We start from the raw sequence: 23,373 nt of genomic DNA, 5'->3' as shown, positions 1-23,373 counted from the left end.
TCTGTTTTCTGTGATCCTTAGCACAATTTATCAGAAAACAGGACTACTTGTATTTTTGTGCCCAATCCGGATAAACCTCAAAATATGTCATGTTCCTGTAGGCTGCACTGTGTCATTTGGGAGAGAAAGTGTAAACAGAGATGGCAGCCAAAAGAAAACATGGGACAAATACAGTTTGCAACTTACATGCTCATTAGGACTGTAAGATTCCCTCATTAAGAGAAGCATCTGAATGCTGAGATTAGTGCTAAGAAATTACATTAATGTTCTTTTTTTTAGTATTTTTTTAATTTTAAATAGAAAAATGTTTGCAAAAATCAATATTTTGTTTCAGAAGGCTTACAAAATCAACCACACATGCTAGCATAAAGTAAACTTCTTCCTGATTCTCAGCTGCCAGTAGCACTTCTGTTCAGGAACCCATCACCTCTAGATATCTCACAGCAAATTAGTGGGAGTGTTTTCCCTATACAATGTTTAGAAGAAACTTGGTTTTCTCCTCCGCCACCAGTAAAAGCCTGATCCAGCGGATGTTACTTCTACTGTTTCATAGACGTACTCCAGTCTTCAAATTATCAGTTTTCTGACTCGTTCTGTCTCTGGGTCAACTCTGAAACATTAGGCTCTGCTTCCAAAGCATAATGTAAAACAGATGAACTTCACTGCTTAAAACAGCTGACACACCAGCTTTTTCCATAGTCTTTTCCATTTGCATTTTTTTTTTTTTTTTTTTTTTTTAATGAGTAAAACAAGGAAAAATTATGTAATTGGATGGCTACTTAAAAGTTGAAATATGCTTCAGGCACTTAGGAACAGAAGAAAATATCGATACCTATTAGTGTCATATGAATTAAGGTAAAATATGCATCATTTGCATAGTGATGCATGATGCTTCTGCCTTACATGAGAGCTGTTTGAGCAGCGGATTCTGCTCCATCTGCAATGTTTTCACTAGTAATTGAGAGTCCAATGTATTTACAGAATCACAGAGTGGTTGGGGCAGGAAGGGACCTCTGGATATCATCTAGTCCGATCCACCTGCCAAAGCAGGTTCACCTGGAGCAGATCACACAGGGATGTGTCCAGGCAGGTCTTAAATGTCTCCAGAGAAGGAGATTCCACAGCCTCTCTGGGCAGCCTGCTCCAGTGCTCTGTCACCTTCAAAGTAAAGAAGTTTCTCCTCATATTCAGATGAAAGCTCCTATGCTTTAGTCTGTTCCCGTTGCCCCTCATCATGTCATTGGGAACCTGAAAGGAGCCTTGTCCCATTCTCTAGACATCCACCATTAAGATATTTACAAACATTGATGAGATCCCCTCTCAGCCTTCTCTTCTGCAGGCTGAACAGACCCATCACTCTCAGCCTTTCCTCATAAGAAAGATGTTCCAGGCTCCTCATCATCTTTGTAGCCCTTTGCTAGACTCCCTCCAGTAATTCCTTGTCCTCCTTAAACTGGGAAGCTCAGAACTGGATGCATTACTCCAGATGTGGTCTCGCCAGGGCAGAGTAGAGGGCGAGGATAACCTCCCTTAACCTGCTGGCCATACTCTTCTTAATGCACCCCAGGATGTCATTGGCCTTCTTAGCCACAGGGGCACATTGCTGGCTCATGGTCAACCTGTTGTTGGCCAGAACTCCCAGGTCCTTCTCTGCAGCGCTGCTTTCCAGCAGGTAAATCCATAACCTGTACTGGTGCTTGGGGTTATTACTCTCCAGTTGCAGGACCCCACACTTGCCCTTGTTGAGTTTCATCAGGTTCTTCTCTGCCCAGTCCCCCAGCCTACCCAGGTCTTGCTGAATGGCAGCACAGCCTTCTGGTGTATCAACCCTTCCTCCCAGTTTTGGATCAGTGAATCTCTTCATCCAGGTGACTGATGAATAGGTTGAACAGGACTGGACCTAATAATGATCCCTGGGGAACCCCCCTAACTACAGGCCTCCAACCAGACTCAGCACCACTGAGCACAACCCACTGAGCTCTGCCATCCAGCCAGTTCTCAATCCATCTCACTGTGTACACATTTAGCCCACACTTCTGAGCTTGCCACATTTCAGCTTATCAAATGGAAAAGAGAACTATAAGTTGAACAGAAGAGTCTAGAGTTTTTCTAATTTGAAGAAACAAAAACAAAAAACAAACAAACAAAACCACCAAAAACCTAAAACCAAACCAAAAAACCCCAGCAACAGCCAAAAAAAGCCCTACAAAACAAAACAACCAACCCTCATGTACTGTTCCTTAGGCATGCACTCCCCTTTGGAAAGCACGAAAGCTTTAGTTATCCATCCATCCATCCATCCATCCATCCATCCATCCATCCATCCATCCATCTGCCTTGTGCTCTGTACACCTAAAATGGTTATATAGAGAAGCAGAGAATTCACCAGTTAAGAAACTGGCAATCTTTCCCTCGGAGCCTGAACTCTCTGTGTTTTCTCTGTTGGTGAGTGGCTTCTCACAGCAGATCTGCCATGGGGCAAATATAATTCCCGACAAAGTAAATGAAAAGAAAGTCACTGAAGAGTGTCAACCTGCCCAAGTGCTTTTGTTTGGTGGTAATACATCTGTAGCAGCCTGTAACAAAGGCTGCAGGTATGTAGTCATGGCTGGAAAGAGCTTAGGGAAAGGAAAGGTACCTCCAGATGAGGCATCATGAGAACACAGGTATGGCTCAGTTCCACAGAACTACAGGTTAAATTTGATTCACAGGGTAACTCACAGGGCATATTAGAGTAATACTATGTACCTTGAGCTGGAGGTATTTTGCGTTTTTCTTTTTTTCTATTTGGCTTTTTGCTTCACTCTAAGGCTTCCCATTCTCCATCTGGAGGCAATTATATCTCATTTAAGCAGTTTTGTTTTCTTCCATTTTAGGTTTCTTCACTAGCTAAATAACTTCAGCTAGTGTTAACAGGAGTTTATCTGATCCTACTTGGGAGAGATGACAGATATTCTTAGGCTTCGCTGTTGTTTGTTCTGCTGTGTCATTTTGCTTTTACAACTTAAACAGAAATTTGTACCAAAGCCTGTGAAAGCTAAACCACTAAAGAGCCAAGTATTGACTGGAAATGTTGCAAAGGTAAAATAAATAAAGGAAAGCCGAGCTCATGTGGACAAACAATGAAATAAGTAGTGTGTATACAGCTTCTTCCTGGCAAACTTCTGATACTCTGCTTACTTTAATGTAGGATATATCTACATCTACATATGCATGTGTGTGTGCATACTGTATATACAGGCATACAATGCCCAACTGTATGAGTATGGTGACAGGAAGCACATATCTCCTCCTACGTCTGAGACCCCCAGTTTCTGTGGTTGTGTGGATTCTGGCAGTTTGCCTGAAGGACTTTCTAATCTCCTAACAAGTCAGGAATCCTGAAAACAGGCTATAAAAACTACAAATCACACTTTATATTTCATTATCCTAAAAAAAAAAAGAAAAAAGGAGATGTTCTCCCAATAGAAAATTGTGTAAAACTGTCTGTTCATCAGGAGGGATTTTTTTTCTTTTAGAAATGCAAAATTTCCAGTGACACTGAAATTCTACCTTCTGCAATGATCCGTTTTGCCTTCACTCAATACTGTGTCCTTGTGAACTTCTCTCTGAGCAAAAAGAACAGGCAGACATGGAATACGACGAAAAGTAAATAGTAATGGAAATGAGAGTATTCCAAAGCGATTAAAAACACAGAATATCTAGCTATACTAGTGATGTAATGGAATGGGAGGTTATCGCTCATGAATCAAAATTAGTTAATGAACAAATCTGTTAAACTATATCTGAAACAAGACAGAGGGCAATAATGGAAATGTTATAATGGAAAATTTATTAAAATTATGTTTCCATAAGAATAGGAATATTGTAATTCACCTAGAACACATGTCCTCATCAGAAGCTCTGGCTTTACTTCTAGTCACACTGCATTAGAAGGAACATTGCAATAGGAGAACGGATTAAGAGATCTGCTACATGAATGATATGGACACAAATTTTTTTCAAGTGAAGAGAGGTACTGAAAATATAGTTTACTTAGAAAGCTGATGAGCAAGACTGTTATACAAAATAACAACTAAACCTTTAGCAACATATAGTTGCACTACTTAAAACTTTCCAAGGCAAAATAGAACAGAATGAAGAAAATCGTGCACATTGCAGAGAGTGCATCTGTAGAAGTGAGCATCAAAATATACTGCTGAAGCCAAAAATTAATCAACCTTATTAATAAAAAAATGATAAAAATTTGTTGTGAACACATAAATATCAAGTCTTGTTAGAGTAAGCAAGTCAGGAGAGTTCTGGAGCACCCATAGATAGGGAACTACTGAAGATGTTGAGAAGTTTCTCCCTCGGGGACAATTATACTGTAACCACCAAGTTTCTTACTGTTGTCCCTCAAACGTTTGATCCTGGCTGCTCTCACGGCTCTTGAGCTGGACTAGCTGGCATGGACCACCTCTGCTATGAAATGTAACAACACCCAGATGGCTGAGGACACCAGGCTGCAGTGTGTGCCAGGGCCTTCTAGGTGGGTAGCAGACTCTAATTTTTTTTCCCTCCTCTTCATTTTTCTTTTTTTTTTGCCTCATGAAGAAAGGTGCATTAGAATGTTACATTACATTTGAGCATATTGCAGAAGTTTTCAATTAACACATATACGGCTTTCATAGAGACAAGCGAAACACAAAGTGACCTGTGGTTTCTAGGGTTCAGAAAGAAATTGTACGTACTAGTTCCAATAAGAAATTCCAGGGTTTCAATTTCCTTTACAATAAAATAAAATAAAATCTATTCAGATGTACAATGGACTTAAGCACATTCTACAGTGGCATAAAATAAAAACTGGTAGGATACTCCTGTGCCATTTTTTTTCTTGTTTAGTGTGGTATCTAGAAATCAGTTACAACATTTTGATATGGTACATGCTGAACTGGCATCAGCTTTTTCCTTTTATATTCAGTATAAGATTGAATGATAGATCTATTTATAGTGCTCCTAGAATTTGTTCTACATCAGGGAATCGCAAGTCAGATAGTCCCGACATTAATATAAATAACCATGGACATCTAAAATTTGTAAATCAAACAGTATTTCCTGGTGCTTATGCTTAGTGTAATCTTTTTCTGCTTCCCAAGGGATTCTAACGTCTGCTCCCAGCCTAATCTGGAAGGCCAGATTTGTATGGGGATTGTTTCAGTCACAAACAGTAAAGCCCAGCTATTTATTTATTGTAAACAGTAGCAACACTAGTCATCATAATTTACTTCACAGTGTATAAAAGAACATTTCCTGATGGTTATTCATACAGGTTTGTGCATAGCATCCGCCTAGGCTGTTAAAACTTAATTAAGCATAAACTTGGAAAAATAAGTTGATAAAATACCTATATATATATTCTAGTTTTCATTTCACACTAGCTAAATCACTTATAAGGCAGTAGCAAGAACAACAAAATCCCACAGAATAAGCACTTGGGTAACACTAGTCAAAGGCAGGAATAAGAAAAATTGACAGACTCAACCTGTCTCACTGTGACAGACTCGCTCAGCCTATCTGTGTGAGAATCAATGACATCTGAGAAATCTCAGCAAAAGCTGAAATTTTTGAATATGTTACTCATGTTCTGTTTTGTTTGTTTGTTTCCTGCTTAAGGGGACCAATGGACTGGGACTTGACTTTCTGAGGTTTTAGGAAGTGACGCAGAGACTATTTATATTTAGTCATTATCAGGAACTCTCTAGACAGTTTTGCCAAGGATGTAAGTCTGCAGCAACACAAACAGTCAAGTATGATTCATGTGCACCTGTTTTCCTATTGCTACTTAACCTGATTAGCGATACGCCTTGCTACTTTTCCACTTTTCCAAAGACCTCAAATTAACATAACCAAATGTCTGAGTTGGGTAAAATGGTATTTTGGCATGCAGATTTGTCTAAAATAAGTTTGAGTGTGACTCAAAACATCGTTTTAATGCTAACACAGCATATTTCGTATTACAGAATTTCTGAGCTGAATATGAAAACAAGCATGTTACTCATCATATGCACTAGAAAAGTCCACACTTTTGCGTTCAAATACTTTATTTCCCAGAAAATGTTGAATGACTTAGTCAAAAGTAACCAAACTAGTTCCAGTGTGTTGGGACTCTCACCTCTAATAAAAAAAAAAAAATAAAAATATTAAACTTCAATCTGGTTTCTATTCTTATTTCATCACAAGGCTTACAATACCAACAACAACAACAAAAAGAATATTACATTCTGCTCACTAAGAAAGCTTTAACATCATTAAGAAATCCCCTCAGAGAAGGGATTCCTAAAAATTGCTGTTTGAGAGAGAGATTCAACTTCCTAGCCCAGCTCCTAAAAGTTTAGTGGCTTGGAGTACAATTATCTGGCAGGAGGGAATCTGTCTCTTTATGTACAAATGCCACGAGCAGCTGGCTGCAGAAGTGGGGTTGGCAGTAGTTTCAGCCACATGACCTTTCCTCTAGTCCAGGGAAATACGCCAGATGGCAGCCAAAGAAGAAAAACAGAAAGCAAGCAGAGGAAGGAACAAAACGAGCTCACATAAAACAACAAAGAACCTTTCTTTCTTTTCCATATGAAGATATACGTTTAATGATTAGTGTCTCCTGAAATGTATTTTTGTAGCTAACCAAACAAATACGTTGTCCTAACACTGTAATAATTTAACAAACTTATTAATTCTTTGATTATCCAATTTAATGTACACTATTGCCAGTGTCATTTCTCCGTAGCACCCATTTTACTTTGGAGCTTAAAATCTCTATAAAATCGTCTCCACACACAGCAGATTTTCATGGAGTTTTTCACAAATCCTTCACTGTGAAAAAAAACTTAATGACCAGCCAGGCACTCAGGGCAGATCCTGCTGCCTCTGGAGAATCTTCTAAGTGGTCCTGAGTACCTGTCATTAAGTCAGTGGGAGCTGTGAGTATTTAGCATCTAGCAGGATTGAGTGTCATATATCTTGGTTATGTGCAGAAAATTTTGATAGGTGCTTTAATTCTTTATCATCCATGCCTGACAGGATTTAGAGGTCATGAAGAAGGCTTTTCTCTCCATCCTTTCCTCAGAGGTCTCAGGAGGCTCTAAAACATAAGTTGGTTATTATTAGGACTCAGTTCTTACAGTCATATCTAGTGGTATTTTCCCGGGCAAAGCTAAATGCAGCAGGAAACATAATTCCAGTCTGCATTTCAGGAAATGAGGTGTGCTTCAGCTTAGAGAGACTCTAAGCCTTAAAAAAAAAAAAAAAAAGCTGAACTTGTCTGTGAGTAAATACGATAAAGATCTGCAAATATTTGCTTTGTATTGGACTAGAAGAATGTTCACCTGCCTGCCAGACAGCAGGATGGGCACACCTCCCTATAAAATTAAACAACCCTCCTCTTTCTTCAGCCTGCAAAAATACACTGAAATTGTGAAATGGTTTGGTGGTCTCCTGAGTTTCCTTATTTGTGAAGTACCTGCTCCTGGCCTTGGCTCTACATCTATCTCTGTGAATACTTGCACTTCTGGTTTCTAGTGAATCATAAGCTAATCTCTACCAGTTTTTTGGTCTGTTTCCCTGTTTTTGTTTTGGTGTTGTTTTTTTTTTTTTTTAATTTCAGTACAATTCACTGAGGCTTTAAGCTATGGTTCATTTGATGGGAAGGGCAGAGGAGGAGGTCAAAGGGACAGCATTGCATTCCTGCTCTTTCTATAAAAATTACATTGTCTTAAGGCATATTTTTTTCCTACTCCGGGAAAACTTGCATTAGCCTGGCTTATCCACCACTTTCTGAAAGATACAAAGCTCAGCACTTCCTTGCTGATCAGCAAAGAAACTCAAATCACCAGCTATAAGGGGGCACTAATGTACCACAGAATCTCCCAGAAATGAAATAAGTAAATTAAAACATAATATTCCACTTAATCAACAGATTCTGAGTAACCCACAGAAGAAACACTATATTTTTGCCTAATGTATAGCAAAAGAACTTTTAAAATCATGGTCAACTTCACAATTTAAATTAAGATTATGAAGTAGAACAGCATGGTTTGCTGTACAATGTTCATCATGGAAAGCCTGGATGGTACTATCAGGTATTCAGTTTTAGAAACCAAAGCCCCTTGACATCAGATAGTTGAGTGATGTAAGCAGAACTGTCAGTTGACATAAACAAGGTTATTAAATTACTTAGGGACTGGGTACTGTAAACTTTTGTAGTAGATTTCTAAATATAACCTACAGTGTGAATGGAGCAATGGCAGTGACATGGCAATATGCATATTAAGGATTTTTAATCCACTTCTCAGTCAAAACTTAAATTAAATAGTAACAACTTAAATTACTCACATTCAATAGTACAACTAAGACCCAGTTATTATAAAATTATCTTCAACCTCCTGCTAATGCTTTAAAGCTCCTGAAAAAAAATATAACACTTTCTCTATGGTAAGACACAATTCATTCACACCTCTGGACTTCAGACAAGAGTTCCTTGCTTTTTATTTTTATGAACAACTTTTAAGACAATTTTAACTTTTTTAGATTTAAAAAATGAGACTGAGCTATATTTACATAAGTCAATCATCAAAATAATTAGATCCTCTATTAACATATTACTTTAAATATTTTTCTTTGTCCTTCTAAAACGTTGATATAAGTTTGTCAAATAAACATAAGTAGCTTTTTTTAAGCAAAAAAATCTGCTAAGAAGATTGCCTTAAGATAATCTCAGTTGAATTACATGATCTAGTTTTGAACTTCTAGAAACTATTACAGATACCATCTTTTTACTCTCTGTTCAAATCCCTTTATCTGTTATTGTTTTTGTCATAAAACCAGCTCCCTGTGTATGAACAATCTAGTTTTTGCAAAATAAAACACTGAGAAAAGCTGGACTGTACCTAGCCAGGTTTTTTTACAGCATTCACACCGAAAGTGTTTGCTATTGACAATCCTACATTAAACACCTTGCTTCTTGGGCATTTGATATTGTACATGTGTGCAAACAAATGTGACTGTTGCATCAATTAATATTAAAAAGTTATCATTAAGATGATACGTAGTAAGTTCTTAAATGCATTATATACAAACAGGAGGATCTTTCCTTAAGAATTTTATACTCAAAAATTTATATTGCATCTATTATAAACAAAAGCAAGGAAGCTGGAAAACAAGTATTGGTTAAATTGCAAAAAGCAGAAAAATATATAATGAAAAACATATTTTTCTATGGTTATTTTAAAATAACAGCTAAGAAAATGCACAATCTGTGTGTTTTTCTCATTGGTTATATCACTTTTAAAATGTCAAACAGAAAAATACTTAAAAAACCTGGTTTTGTGGTTATGCAAAAGCCTCTCAACTAAGAATATTAATTCAGATTTGGTGTGCTGTATCAGTGTGTCATATTTATAACTAAATATGTTTGCTTTTAAAAAGTACCAATAATATTTAGAACTAATATTTTTGGAACACTGGCATAAATGCTAATCTACTTTTGCACTGAAGTGCAACAAAGATTCAAAATTAATATTTGCTTGAAAAATGCAGTTTCATAAACTTACATGGTCCCTTATTCAACATATTTGCCAGTCACACAGAAACACTATTTTCATTATACACATATTCAGCAAAGCCTTTACAAACTCAAGAGAGTCACAATTAATACATTTCCAAATTTTTATATACTATAATCCTATAGAAGCATAAGAAAGGCACATTTGCAACTATTAGTAATGTCAGTTACACCATAAGCCATTAGAAGCGATACCTGTAAGACTTAAAGCGAAATCTCATCTTATTTCTTGGAGATGGACGAGGGTTATAGGCTCCAAAAGGATCCCACAGAAAGGCCATTGGCAAAGCTAATTCTAAAATCTTCTAAAAAAGGTATCCTTGAGGGGCAGCAGGACAGTTGTGCTGGAGGTGCCCTGCACTAATCATGAAGCACTTGTAACTGTGTAAGGGAACGTCCTTTTCCTGGGGTATGCTTTGGCAGACATGTGGCTGGCTGAGAGCACAGGCTAGAAGGGATAACTGGGATTTCCCGCTGCATGAGACTTGCCCTTTGCATGAACGTTTCCTATATTCGGGGCTCTTATCTCATTATTCAAGTAAGAACTCTTATGGTAAACCCCTGGGGAGCACAAAAATGTGGAACTAAGGCAGACCAGAAGTAGCTAATACTGATTATTGGGTGCTGTCCAGACAAAGGCCTTCAAACTCTTAACTGAGTGTTGAAAGTATTTTTAATATGGATTGTATCTGAACAATCTGTTTTGGCTGGTATCACACAGCTAAGGAGTATGGAGACAAAAAACCCAATCCTAAAAAGAACCCCAAATCGAAATCCACTCCACAACCCATAATATATTCCTCCCCAGAAGAGTAAGGATCTAGTAAGCAGTAAAACTGCTATTGAAAACATGCCCTCAAAACTGTCAATTGCCTCTTTGTTTAATTCTTAACTCTCTTCCAGTGTGTCTTCCTTCCTCACAGTTTCTAAAGAGAATCAATTTATAACATTAAGTAGCTTTTCTGAAAGGGCTTAATCATCTACGAGAGATCAGCCACTCTAAGAATGCACGTCTCAGACTGGCAGATAATTTTCAGGCCTCTTGGCAGCTTTTCTCAAAGACATCACTGCCCATACTGAATTACTGATAGTAAATTTGAGAACTGATCTCAGTTCCCTGCTACCTGGGGTCATTCCAGTTTGGTGTCTTTTTGTTGTTTGTTTTGCCCTTTTATTTTGTTTGTTTGTTTGTTTTGTTTTGTTGGTTTTGTTTTTTTTTGAGGCAGTTTTATTATTATTTTTATTTCAAGCCCCAACTCTTGAATGCAATTGTTTCAGCCTAACACTAGCAGCACTTAAGGCAAATACAATTCAATTGTGACACCAGCTGAGGTTGTGCCAGTGAGGCCAACATTATTTCCTCTACCAGCTCTGAGTGTGGGTATGATCTCCCAGCACCGGTAAGCAGAGGTTTCTCTAACTGAGATGATCTCTGGAACAAAGCCAACCTAGATATTTTCCTTTATAAGAAAGATGATGGAGAAGAAATTGAATATTTACCAAGAGCAAGGTTAAAAATGAAAATTTAGGATTACTCAGGGCTCTCTTGGAAAAGGTCGGAGAATCAGAAAAATAAATACCCAGGGATATATTATGTCTACCAATCAATTATCTGATGAAATGTACTATTTTCATGGTTAAAGGTACTGTGGAAAACTACACTCTTCAGAAAAATTATAATAAAATAACTGGGTATATTTTGCTCTTTGGAGGAAAAATTTTTCTTCTGTTACACTGACAAATGCACTACAGTGTCAGCTGAAAACAAACCTCTTCACACCATGAAACAGGTTTTGAGTATATGGGATTCATAGGTGAAATCACTGTTTCCAGGCCAAAAGTCACATTATTTTTCAGCAGTTTAGAGAATGTACTGTATAATTAAGTTATCATAACATAGCATCTAGTTTCCACAGAAGTAGAATCGTGATCATTCCAACAATGGTTAGTAAGGTGCCTCTGGGAATCAAAAGCTATAGCCTTCTTCATAATCACGGTATCATTAAAATTTGAGTGATTAATAGATCACTTTAAACATACCTGAGCGATAATACTGGATGTGAGCATTGCCAAAATCAATATGTCCCTTCTAGCAAACAAAACCAGTGTAGGCTGTATTTTTATAAGTACATCCTAAATATCTTAATACTGCCAGGTATGTTTCCTTTCCATATTCTGTTTATAAAAAAGATTTTGTACAACACATTAATACAGCAGCAACTTTTTTTTTTTAATTTAATAAAGAAAACTGAATCAAACATGTTTATTTTGAGCTCTCTTTTCTCCTCCTTAGTGCCCTTCCTTCACTATTGCACTAAACCTGCTAATGCAGCCAACCACAATAAGGTCATAGAAATAATCTTCTTACAAGATTACTAAAGACTAAATTTATACCTTGATATCAAAACCACTTATTGTCATGCAGTAGATCACTGTATCAAAACAAATCACAGTGTTTATAGAAATTTAAGGAAATGAAGGAGCTAATAACTCTGTAGTACACCTTGACCTGTACTGAGAAGTTGCTAGGCTCTTCCTGCCTTTTTTCTTTTCTTTGAAACAAAAAGAAAACAATGTCTCTAGAAACACTCAAAGAATGATTTGACATTAAGTTGTTACTAGTAGGCAGTGTTTTCTGGAAAAAAGTAGCTCAATGGTGTCAGCAAATACCTAGTTTTCTATAGAAGAGGTAAAAATAATCCTCACACTCAGTAGTAACTCTGAGTTCTTATAGAAATGCATAACACACTTTTATGGTGCAGTACCTTTCACGTCCTATGCAGGGTTTTTTTTTGCTCTATATTTTTGACAGATATTGGGGTATCAGCTTCACATTCCTCGCTGATCGCTGGCACCACTATAATACAGCTGACAGCTTCAGGTTTACAAGAGCTGCAAAGGGTGAATTATTAAGGAAACACCTCCTTTAGTGTTCTCCCAGATATGTAAACTACTGTTATTTTTTTTTTTAGAAAAGATTCAAATAACTGAATAGTAAAATTGTATTTTTCATAATTTTAAATGTGAAAATTCAATTAACTATGAACACACAAACCCAAATGAAATTAGCCTCTATTTTTGGTCAGCTGAAGTCAAAAAAGTGTAAAATTTTTTGGCAGTAAACAGGTCTTCTGATAAGCATATATCTTTACAGACTCATTTCACTTTCCTATCTGTGTCCTGATGCATTTTAGTACTCAAAAGCCCAAGTTTTACCCCTAAATTCCTCTCTGTTTCCCTAAAGCTCAAATAATTACAGCTATAAGGGGAAGCTCAGTGGTGGTGAAGGTGTTTTTGCTGAGATCTCCACTTTACTCTAACCCAGCTCCGTTCTTTGGGTTGTATGATGGGAAGCCACTATAGGTTCAGGACGTGTGACAGATCATGTTGTTCAACAGAGCACGTGACAGATTTACAGTCTGGACATGGGCACTACAACTCCTAACATGGTTTCTTCAAGTAGCCTCCCCCTCATGCCTTGACCTCATCTGTCAGGTGCAGCCTGTGACAAACTCCTAGGTCAGTTTCATCAGCTGCCTTTGACAGGTGACATCCTGTGCAGATGGTAGGAGGGACATTACACCAGCAGCTCATCGCGCAAGGGGACACAGGGGCTGCAACTCAACCAGCTACTCCTTGGGCAACACAGGAAAGTGCACAGGACCACTGGTTCCTGTTTTGACAGATGAAGTAGCTGTAGATGTAGGAAACAGGAAAAGAATAACTGAGGTTATCAGTTTGTAAGTTGTGGAAATTAAAGGGGCTTTCCTGCATGCTCCTTCTGTGGCTCCTGCATAGTCCAGTTGTGCCCCTTCCCCAGGCAGCCTTCCCAAAGTCTCTGGCCTGCTGTTGGGCCTATTCTATGCAGCGTTGGACTTTGAGAAAAACAATGTTACAGTTACTATTGCGACAACAGCAATAAATAAACTTTGTTGTTTGAAAAATGCTTGTTTATCAACAACTAGAAACTCTGACAAATGGAGTCATTACAGTGGACAGAACAGTTTACATTAGGATACAGTACTTTACAGACGCTTCTCCCAGAGTTATTCCTTCTGTTTTCAAACACTACCAGATGGTTTAGTTGGACATCAACAAACAAAATAACACTGAATATTATGTTGCTAAAATCAAATATTTACTCACTATTTCAAAGAGATGGCTTACACAATCTGAATTCTAAACAGTTTAATAATATTTATGCATATTTTATTACAGACAAGATATTTTTCCAGCTTTTTCCCCCTCTCTTCACATTACCAAGACAGGAATGAAAGCCAACTGACAAAACAAAAAACAGGACTAAACCACCTGAATGTAGGATAAATGTGCATTTTAATTTTCCCCAGTCACACAATAGTGTCTGGAGTTCCAGACAGAGCTACCTCAATAAAGGTTTACACTGGAAGGCCATGAATACATAAGACCTAGAATTAAAAAAAAAAAAAATATTTCCCACATTTCATTTAGTTGTTAGATAACTTGAAGTTTACTTTTGTAAAATTTCTTCTAACTTGCATTTTTTATATTATTTCTGTTCGGAATGTAATACTTCCTTGACATAGGCTTTTTGTCCTGAAAGAAGTGTCCTGACTTTGAAGTGTTCCTTTTCCACCTGAAAAAAGAACCACCCCAGCAGAGAACACCCCACCTAATTCTGGCTTTCAATAATAAACTGAAACCCCGAGCACTCAACCCCTCAAAAGGCAAGTACATTTTCTTCAGTCTTCCTTTCTTTCCGTCACTCTGGTGTATTTTAATGGGTGAGAAAGTCTGAATATATTACTTATGATGCGAACCTGGTGCTATTAATGTGTTCAATTTAAAAAAAAAATCACAAATAGTTTAATTTTAGTCTAAGTATCAACAACAATGCATGTGCTGACTATATTAAGCTTAAATAAGATTCTACCCAGGACTAATCTCTTTGAACTTCAAATTCTTTCTGATTATTATCACTTATCATCCCTTGTTGGCTTTAATGCTTAATTCTGCAGCCCTCGTTTCTGTAAAAAAAAAAAATATGGCTGCTTTATAGGTGGTTTAATATTTCTCTAAGACCTTTTCACTTGAACAACAGTTGCTGAAGTGGTCCATAGCACCAATGCTATTCTTGAGTTTGGAGTATTCACAAGAATGCTTTCATGTAAGATTTTTTTGTGATCAAAAGAGTCAACACGGCCTGCAGCCCTTCTGTCAAAAGAGCAGCTCTAGGGTGTTTTTCGTGTCCAGTCTACTATAACTGTGAACTTCCAACAGTTTAATTATCTCCCAGACTATTATAAAATCATTAAAATTTGTGGAAATCATACAGGGTTAAAAAGTGTGCAGAGGGAAGATATACAAACATGCATGTACAAGCATGCACTCATACATTGATTCTGTAAACAGGAAAAATAAAAAACTTTTAAAATATCACAAAATACCTGAGATTTGCTCTTTCAGTAACTTTAGAATAATCTAATATTTTACTAGTGCTAGTTCTACAGATTATAATAAGACCTGATTTGAGATGTACATATGAAGAGTTTTGTTTCATCAATCATGAGCTATTTGTGGCCTCTCATGTATATGTTCTGTGGAAGTTTTTGTTAAATAGTAGTGACTTACTTAAAGGGAGAGAAAGTTTGGTGCTTTGATCATTGCTACTAAAGCCATGTAATGAAGCAGCAAGCTCTTGCTCAGAAAGTAAAATGAATGTGCTGGAAGCAAATCACATGGAGAGCTAAACATATAAAAGATTAAAAAAAAAAAAAAGTGTGAAATTATTTCCTGAAGTACTAATACCAGAGAGCAAGAAGAGAGATGTTAAAAATGCCTAAACAGATAGCTCTTTCATTAAACATGCATCTACTACGGGTGACATAGCATCAAGAAGAGAATATCAAAATGAAAGTCAGGAGAGACTGAGCTCAGAAAAAAAGTTGCTTTGATCATTAAGGAAAGGAAGATGGTAGAACAGGCAGGAATGTTAAGGCTGTTGAAAAGTGTCTAGTCAAGCTTTCTATGGAGTTTGGATAAAAAGCTTTTACTGAACAAGGTTTTTCTCGGAATTCATTGGCAACTCCTGCAGCCTGTGCAGGCAGATATTATCCTTCATGCAGAATTATAAATTCATCTATGACCACTACAAGAGCACTTCACACTGATCTGCAGCTTAAAGAGATACAAAGTACAAAATTCCGTAAATTGAAAGCATTGTTTTCAAAAAGGTATCCAGATTAAATAACATGTGGTATAGAAATGCTCTTATTCCTGATAATTTTCCAATAAATTGTCTGACCTGTATTTATGGGAAAAAAAAATACAAAACAAAGTGATACTATCCCAAAATATGTTGTGGACATTATTTTTTTTAAACACTGCTTAAATCAAAGCTCATCTATCTACCTGTTCTTTCACAGGATGCTGGTATAGTTCAAGGACAAATAGTGTCTCAAGAATTACTGAGGAACCTAATTTTAGTACAAATGAAATTGAAGACCTTGTGCAAATGATTACCAGGCACCTTTGACTCATGTTTGAAGCTGGCTCATTGAAAGGGGATTTCGCAAATAAGCAAAGTGTACATTCAGGAAATTACCTAGAAAAGCTTTCAGTTTTTCCTGGGGACATTAAACAATCCTCTGATTCCTCAAAGACCTGTCAGAGAATCATGAATTAGAGTAATTCCTTGCTCTGAAGCCTCCAATCCTACATTTTTAGTGGGATTTCAAGAACTATTTGGCAGGAACCTGTTCTCCTTCTAGCTGACTGCAACGTAAGTGGCATCAGAGCCACTTAGATCAGAGCTAATTTGGGAAGTCATGCCTTAGGACAAGGGCAAAAACAGGACTGCTTTGGACAGAACTGAAATATAAAAGAAACAAGTCAAGTTTCTAGTCTACTTTTTAATTTACTTAATTTACTGTTAACACAGAAGAAATCCTGTTAGCATCATGTATAGTATTAAGTGATTTTCTGTAAAATTTGGATTAAAAGATCTAACTTGAATGCCTGAGCACAAGAAGATGGAACTAACATTGCAAGAACAACTTGGGAAATCTGAGTCTTAAAGTCTTTGCAACTCAGCCTTGCTTGGCTGTGTGACGGTTGAAAGTATGCACCAATTATCCTGATAGTCAGATAAGTTAATCTGTCTTTCAAAGATGATAGACAGTATTCATAGGTAAATTCTTGAAGGAGGGCACATGTGTTATGTATCAAAGTCTTATTCAAAAGAAAGGAACAATGAGAGGAAAAACCTTAGGCTGCTCAGGACCCATTCGCTAGAGGATTAGCAAAATATGGTTTTCGTTTAGCCTCCATGAAAAATATACCCTGTGAAAATGAGCAGAGTGGAGTGGTGGTCAACACAGCAGACAATAATACTGGAAAAACACAGAAGAGTTGCTTGCAAGAAGATAGTAAAGATCAACTCTCTTGTCTAAAATACAAAAACATAGATTTAAAATGCAAGCCTCCCAGGAAGTGCTAAGGTTTTCCTAAATAAATCAACTGGCACAGAATCCCATTTGTGAAACTACTTATTACATATAACTTTAAATATCTATTTTGTTTTTGTTTTGTGTTGTTATTGCTTGTTTGTTTCATTTTATTCTTGTCTGATCAGGATTTTTTTGTTTGTATGTTTGTATTTGGTTGTGTGCATGGGCTTTTTGTTGTTGTTTTGGTTTTGTTTTTTTTTTACAAGCTTATAAAAAGCTAATTATCCACCTGGAAGTATAAAAGTATTTTCTCTTTTAACAAAAATGGAAACTGAAGTTAGGAACTTAGCTGATTTAACCTAAATCAAAAAGGAAATCAGTACCTGAACTACGACTGAAATCTTGCTTAATACATGACTCTAAAGTAATCAAAACTTGCAGTAATATAAACTGCATCTTTAAACAGGTAATTATACTGCAGGTGGGAAAAAATATATTATGTTTTTATTAATTTTTCAGTATATTTATCCCATTAATTTTGTCCTTAAGTCCCTCAAAATTAAAATTAATTGCTAATATTCCATTCCTTTAGCTTTAGTGACTTATTGAATTACACAATCCTAACAAAGAATTGCAATATAAGATCATGAGAACAGTTTTATTTATATTTTGTCTAGATAATACTATCAAAAAGTTTCTAATGTAAATAATGAAAATTAATTTACAAAAGAGGATAAAATAAAGAGTCAATGCTTGGCATTGCAAGTTACCCTAAAAACTGATCAGATCCAAAATTAATATTAACCCATTAACCCACTGAAGAAAATTCACTATAATCAATTTACTGAAGATTTATTGACTGGAATGAAAAATGATACAATACTGTAGTGTAACAGATTTGGCCACTTCATGTTCAGAGCATCAACACTACAAATAAAGCCTAAAGTTCATCAAGCGACATGGTCTGGGACTACCTGCTCCAAATGACCTCGCTTGAACAGGGCTGAAGGATTCCCAGAGGTGCCTTCCCACCTGAGTGACTCTGTGATGCTGTAATCCAATCCAGCTTCCCATAGGTTTTGAGATGACTAAAGTTAGGGGATTTCAGAAGTGCTTCAATTTACTTGCAAAGCATTTCTCTCTCTAGGAACACGCTTTCATGCCCTCTAGCGTTCAAAATAATAAAACTAGTTTATCTCACTTTGATTAATTACATCTAAGACAATTACACATCCTTAAGTAGGACATTACTCTGATGAAGATAAATATTTCAGATTCTTATCAAAAGGAGACAAAGAGAACCTTTTGCTAGGTTAGTTGATCTTTTAGTAAGACAAAATAATGTAGTAAGTCCAAAGATATAGTGGTTCAATGAATCTAGCATCATGGCACTGTGCAAAATGCGGAGCTATATCGAGACAGGTCTTTCTAAATGGAACAATTTCTTGCAAGAGAAACTTCACGTGAAATATACAATAAGTTGCGTATTTTTCAGGTGATTCACAACACACTAGGAATTGAAGCTACAGCTCAACAATGAACTACCACAAATACTTCTATTGATAAACTTAAAGAAAACAGTTATAAACATCCCCACAGCAATCATCAGTATACTTTAATAGGACTCAAGACTATAAGATTTATTCTACAATACTTCTTTTACTATGACACAGAAGAGGAGGAAGTCACAAAATGTTAAGCAGTAGATACATGCACTGTTTTGCTGAGTATCAAACACTGGATTTATTATTATTATTTTCTTTTGTACTGTCTGTTAAGGAATATTAGTGACCTAGTACATGTTTTAAAACACTAATTCAGACTTCCAGGTTTAATCAGAAAGAGTGTTATGGTAAGAAAACACAAAATGAAAAAACACCTATCATATCTGTCTTATGTCAAATGACAGATTAGGAGAAAATCCGTGCTGCCACGGAAGGATTCTGTCATTCTGTTTGAGGGTTCTTTAGCTTGTTTTATATATATTTCTCCTTTTGCTAGGGAATTATGTAAGCAGTTCTAAAAAACACTAGGTTTGAAACCTTATCAAATATAGACAGAATTTCAAACAAAATATACATACAAGATCATCTGTCCTAGACCAGCAAAAGATGCATTCAGTGCAGAGTCTCATCTTCGTTAATGGTCAAAAGTGGCTGACTTTCAAAAAGGCATAAAGAATAGACCTGGTACATAATAATAATTCTTTCCCCCGATATACTCCTAAACTTCAACAAATCATTACTTAGGGACAGCTAAAGATAACCAGGATATTTTATTTATTTTTTTTTTTTTTTAACTAGTACTTGTTTTAAAATATTTACCAAGCTCCAGTTATGCAGCAATATCTGGTTAGAATGGTGTAATACAAATTAGCTTGCTAGCCTAATAAACAACCATCACAAAGTACTTTCATTGAACTACTACCTACATTAATATACAAATTCTATGAAACTGGTCTAACACCTGAGCATATGTATATGTAATCAGAAGGTTTTACAGATTGAAGTGTGGACATGGATAGTCAATCCAGGTTTCTAAACCACCTTCAATTAATGGATGACTTTGAGATACTCCAGTTTATATCAAATGACTTATGCAATTACATGTTCAGTATATTTCATAAAGTTCTGATTTCTGTGTGTGAAATGGCTTGAAATTTTGCAAGGATAGTGCTACACAGAATGACTTGCAAAGAATGTAACAGTCATTCTTAAAAAAACTAACCTGAACCATATTATATTTGAGAAAAGCATCTGAATGTGTCCAAGCCCTCCTTTTCACTGGAAATATTTTGAGTATTAAGAATTACTTCTACAATTTTCAAGATACAAAAACTTTTAAAATAATTATGCATATTCTAAAAAAAACACTGAAGTACCTGGATTTTGGAGGAAATAAGTTCTCTTCTCTCAGAATAAGCCCTTTTCATACCTAAAATGCCTTAGACTGAACACTGCAGCATGCTTGGTCTTCCTTTAAACCTTCAAGAAGGCACAAAGGAATGCTAGAAGGTTAAATTAACTGAAACTACATGTACTGTGCACTGAAAGCACAAAGGAGGGCAATGCATATTAGATGACAATAATACATTCCTCTTTTCTTCTTTCGAACAGTTTGTTCAGCTAGCCATCACCAGATGTCTGTATAGTGAACTCAAATGATCATTAAGGTACTCTCAGAGTATTGACTAGCTGTCTGGTAACTGCAGTAGCTCTGACACCTGTCATACATGCACAGATCACCTCTTTATAGAGATGGTTGTCCTAACCTGGAGCAAGTCCCATCCCTGAATTCCTAAGGGCTTAAATCCCTCAGAAAACAGAGCCTAGGCAATATTTTTTAAAGAAACCAGAATGTCTAGATCGCTTTAAAAATGTGAGCTGTGTACAGCTTGAAGTGCTGAACATCATATTATTCAATCTCAAAATTACGTGATTGTAAGGTAGGAGCAGTTACAAATATACCAATTCAAAATATAGGTCATTCCAGCAGCATTAAAAGCAAAAATGTACATTTCCAAGTTACTGCATGGCACACACTTTGTCAGTGTCTTGCACAAGGGCACCCCTTTATTGCCGAGTGCTTCATGTCCCCGTGCATACAGCATCTCTGACCCAGTGGCAAGGGACATGATGACACCTCTCAGCTCCACCAAGGCAGCCCATTATTCTACCAGCCAGGACTGCGTCTTTATATATACTTCAAATAAATGACTGAAAATATAACTTACCATGAAAAAAAAACATATTACCAAAACAAATCAGACCAAAACAAACCAACCAATGAAACAACAACAACAAAAAAAACCACAAAACAAACCGAAACACAAACAAAACACCCCACAAACGTGGTCACTAATAATTTTTTTTTTTTTTAATAAGAAGATAGTAGAAATGGCAGTTCATAGAAAACAATATCCTTTCAGACAGTCTGTTTTTAAAAATGAGTACAAACTGAAGATTATTTTTAAGCAAAAAATCATTTTTAGAAACAGGTCTTGAAATTGAATAAATAAAAACTTTTCTTCCTCTCATGCCCTCATAGAAACAAAGGAAAATACCATCATTATGCTTAACGTATATCTAACAATTTTTCAGCATCATTCTTTTAGCAATGAAATAGGAACAAGAAATACCATTTACCATGTCATCAGACTGCAAGACAGAAAATGCCTGTAGAGAAGTCAGACACAACTGCATTCATGATGGAGATTTGCTTTCACATCAGCAACTGAACAACAAATTTATATGAACAACCTTTACATCCCAAAAATTTGGAGTAGAAGAAGGAGAAGAATCCAACCAGAATTTTTTTTCTTCTTTTCAGAAGTAAAATATGAGAAAGAATGAATGAGAACACACGATCAAATGATGAGTGTTGCACCTTCCCTGAACCAATAAATTAGGTTGATGTGCTGTCTAACCTTTGTACAGAAGCTATTAACCTAGTGCCTTTTTTGCTTTATATTTTAGATTATAAAAACATCATATTGTCTTGTATGATGCTACCTTTTACATATTGATGCAGCAAGATGTGACTTTATAGTAAACATATTTGTCCCTGGATTTAGCACATTTGTTGAAGGAGATAAATTACGCCCCTCTGTTCTGAAATGATATAGCAATGCTCTTTCATAAGAAGTCAAGGCCTTAGAAAAAGCAGCTTATCAGCCCTAGAGCCAGGTACATCTAGGCGGACTTTTGAGCATGCAGAAGTTTTAATTAAAGCAATGGGAAAGGATAAGAAAAGGCTTCACACGGAGTATCATAGAACTCTCAGAAAATAAGAAAAGGAGAAAATCTGCCAGAAAAACTGTAAAAATAGGTAGGAGTTATGGGACAAGGAAGGAGTAAGAGAAGTTTAAGGAAGCGCAGAGATGAAAGAGGAGATATAACTGAAGACAGCTACAGTTTTAATTCAGGAAAGAATTTCTGGGGTAGGGAGATGAGTGATTTCAAGTCTGAAATATTTTTTTCTCTCCTTTTTGTGTGACTTTGTCTGTACCACCTTGGGAATTTGTGCTAGGCTTCCACAGCTGCATTAACTAGTAAAGGAAATTCTGAGATTCATACAGAAACATTACTCATACTAAAAATACAATTTTGGAACAAAACTACTAGTATTTTAAAAACACAAGTGAAAGGAAAATAAAGACCTGAAAGTTCTCAGCAGTGACCGTTCACTTGGTTTCATAACAGGATTTTTTTTGCCCTACCTGCAAGGTGTAAGTCAGTACTTTTGTTTATTGAGATCCTTAAATTATGTAGAAGTTGTGATTAAATATTGTATTGCAAGGTTATATTTGAATAAATAATTTTTATCAGCTTCACAGTTCTGGAGAACAGACAATATTTGGTTGAACGATATTTCTGTAAACTGATATTTGACTGTAACAGATGAAGCTGAGTCATCAGTCAATCATGGCTGGAATCAGGAAGTGCAGCTGTAGACTGCATTGATTTCATGTCTATTATGCTGCAAAGAAAGTTTCAAGACATTTTACCCTTTCTGATCAGATTCAGTATAGGTCATCTTATATCATTTAATAATTTCACCTACTTGAGAACAGAAGCGTTTGCAGAGTTCAGATAGCTGGACTCTTCTTATCTTTTGTTAACTTTTCTCCTCATTAGAAGCCTAGATATTTTAAGTCTTTTCAACCATAAACGTTTCTCATAAATTTGCTTAAAGAATCAGTTGAAATACATCTGCTGTGGACATAAGTGACACGTGATTATCATAAAGTACCAGTCTTTTGTTGTCTATAGAGCTACCTTTCCAAAGTTTAGGTAGATTTGCTGTTTCCCTTTACACTGCACATTCACTGCCTTACTCTAGGAAAAATCTCAATAAATAATCTAATAAATTTTCACTACTGTTAGTATTTTGGAGGTGTCATGGATTATACTGACCATTTGACATCAGACAGTGTCACTGGAAGAACAGGTGAAGGCTGCCTGGCTCACTGCAGTTTATCATGACCTAGTCACTTGCGAACTAAAGACACAGTTGAATGAAGTTAATTCCACAAACTCTGATGAGTTTTTCTCTCCAGCCATAAGAGCTGAAATTCCTCCGGATTTAAAAAGAAAAAAAGAAAAAAAAAATGTATTCAGATAAATATTTGAAACAAAACAGCAACAGCCAAACCCAAACAAACAGAAAATCTCACCTCAAGGCTGTACAGCAATATTGGTATAGTCATTGTTTAAGAAGAATAATGCTTTTCAAGTAACTTTAACACTAAACAGGAAGTATAACACTGCCAATTGAGCAGTACTGCCAAAAAAAAATCTTACCAGTTTCTCTTACAGCATCCTGCAAAAAACAACATATTCTGTAGAGGAG

The 23,373-nt window shown here is 36.2% G+C and overlaps 2 protein-coding genes across 4 annotated transcripts in view; both read right to left on the bottom strand.

The window, feature by feature from the left end:
* LOC309451564 (uncharacterized protein) overlaps positions 1–10,003 on the bottom strand; it is a 34,618-nt gene extending 24,615 nt beyond the window's left edge. For 2 of the 3 annotated variants that reach the window (XR_014186275.1, XM_082075315.1), the window contains exon 1: positions 9,791–10,003. Coding sequence is in view for 1 of the 3 variants with exons in the window: in XM_082075315.1 (XP_081931441.1) it covers positions 9,791–9,876 (86 nt within the window). In the remaining 2 variants the exon portion in view is untranslated. Of the gene's footprint in view, positions 1–3,807; positions 7,118–9,790 lie in introns of those variants that run through there. The other variant, XR_014186276.1, reaches the window with a different exon arrangement.
* LOC309451561 (3',5'-cyclic-AMP phosphodiesterase 4D) overlaps positions 1–23,373 on the bottom strand; it is a gene marked incomplete at its 5' end in the record, with an annotated part of 350,513 nt that overhangs the window by 166,516 nt on the left and 160,624 nt on the right. The window lies entirely within an intron of this gene.

This window comes from Streptopelia decaocto (genome assembly GCF_964273445.1).
Source record: "Streptopelia decaocto genome assembly, chromosome: Z".
Lineage (NCBI taxonomy): Eukaryota > Metazoa > Chordata > Aves > Columbiformes > Columbidae > Streptopelia > Streptopelia decaocto.
Note: the sequence above shows the minus strand (reverse complement) of the source record. Positions and strands in the feature narration are given on the sequence as shown.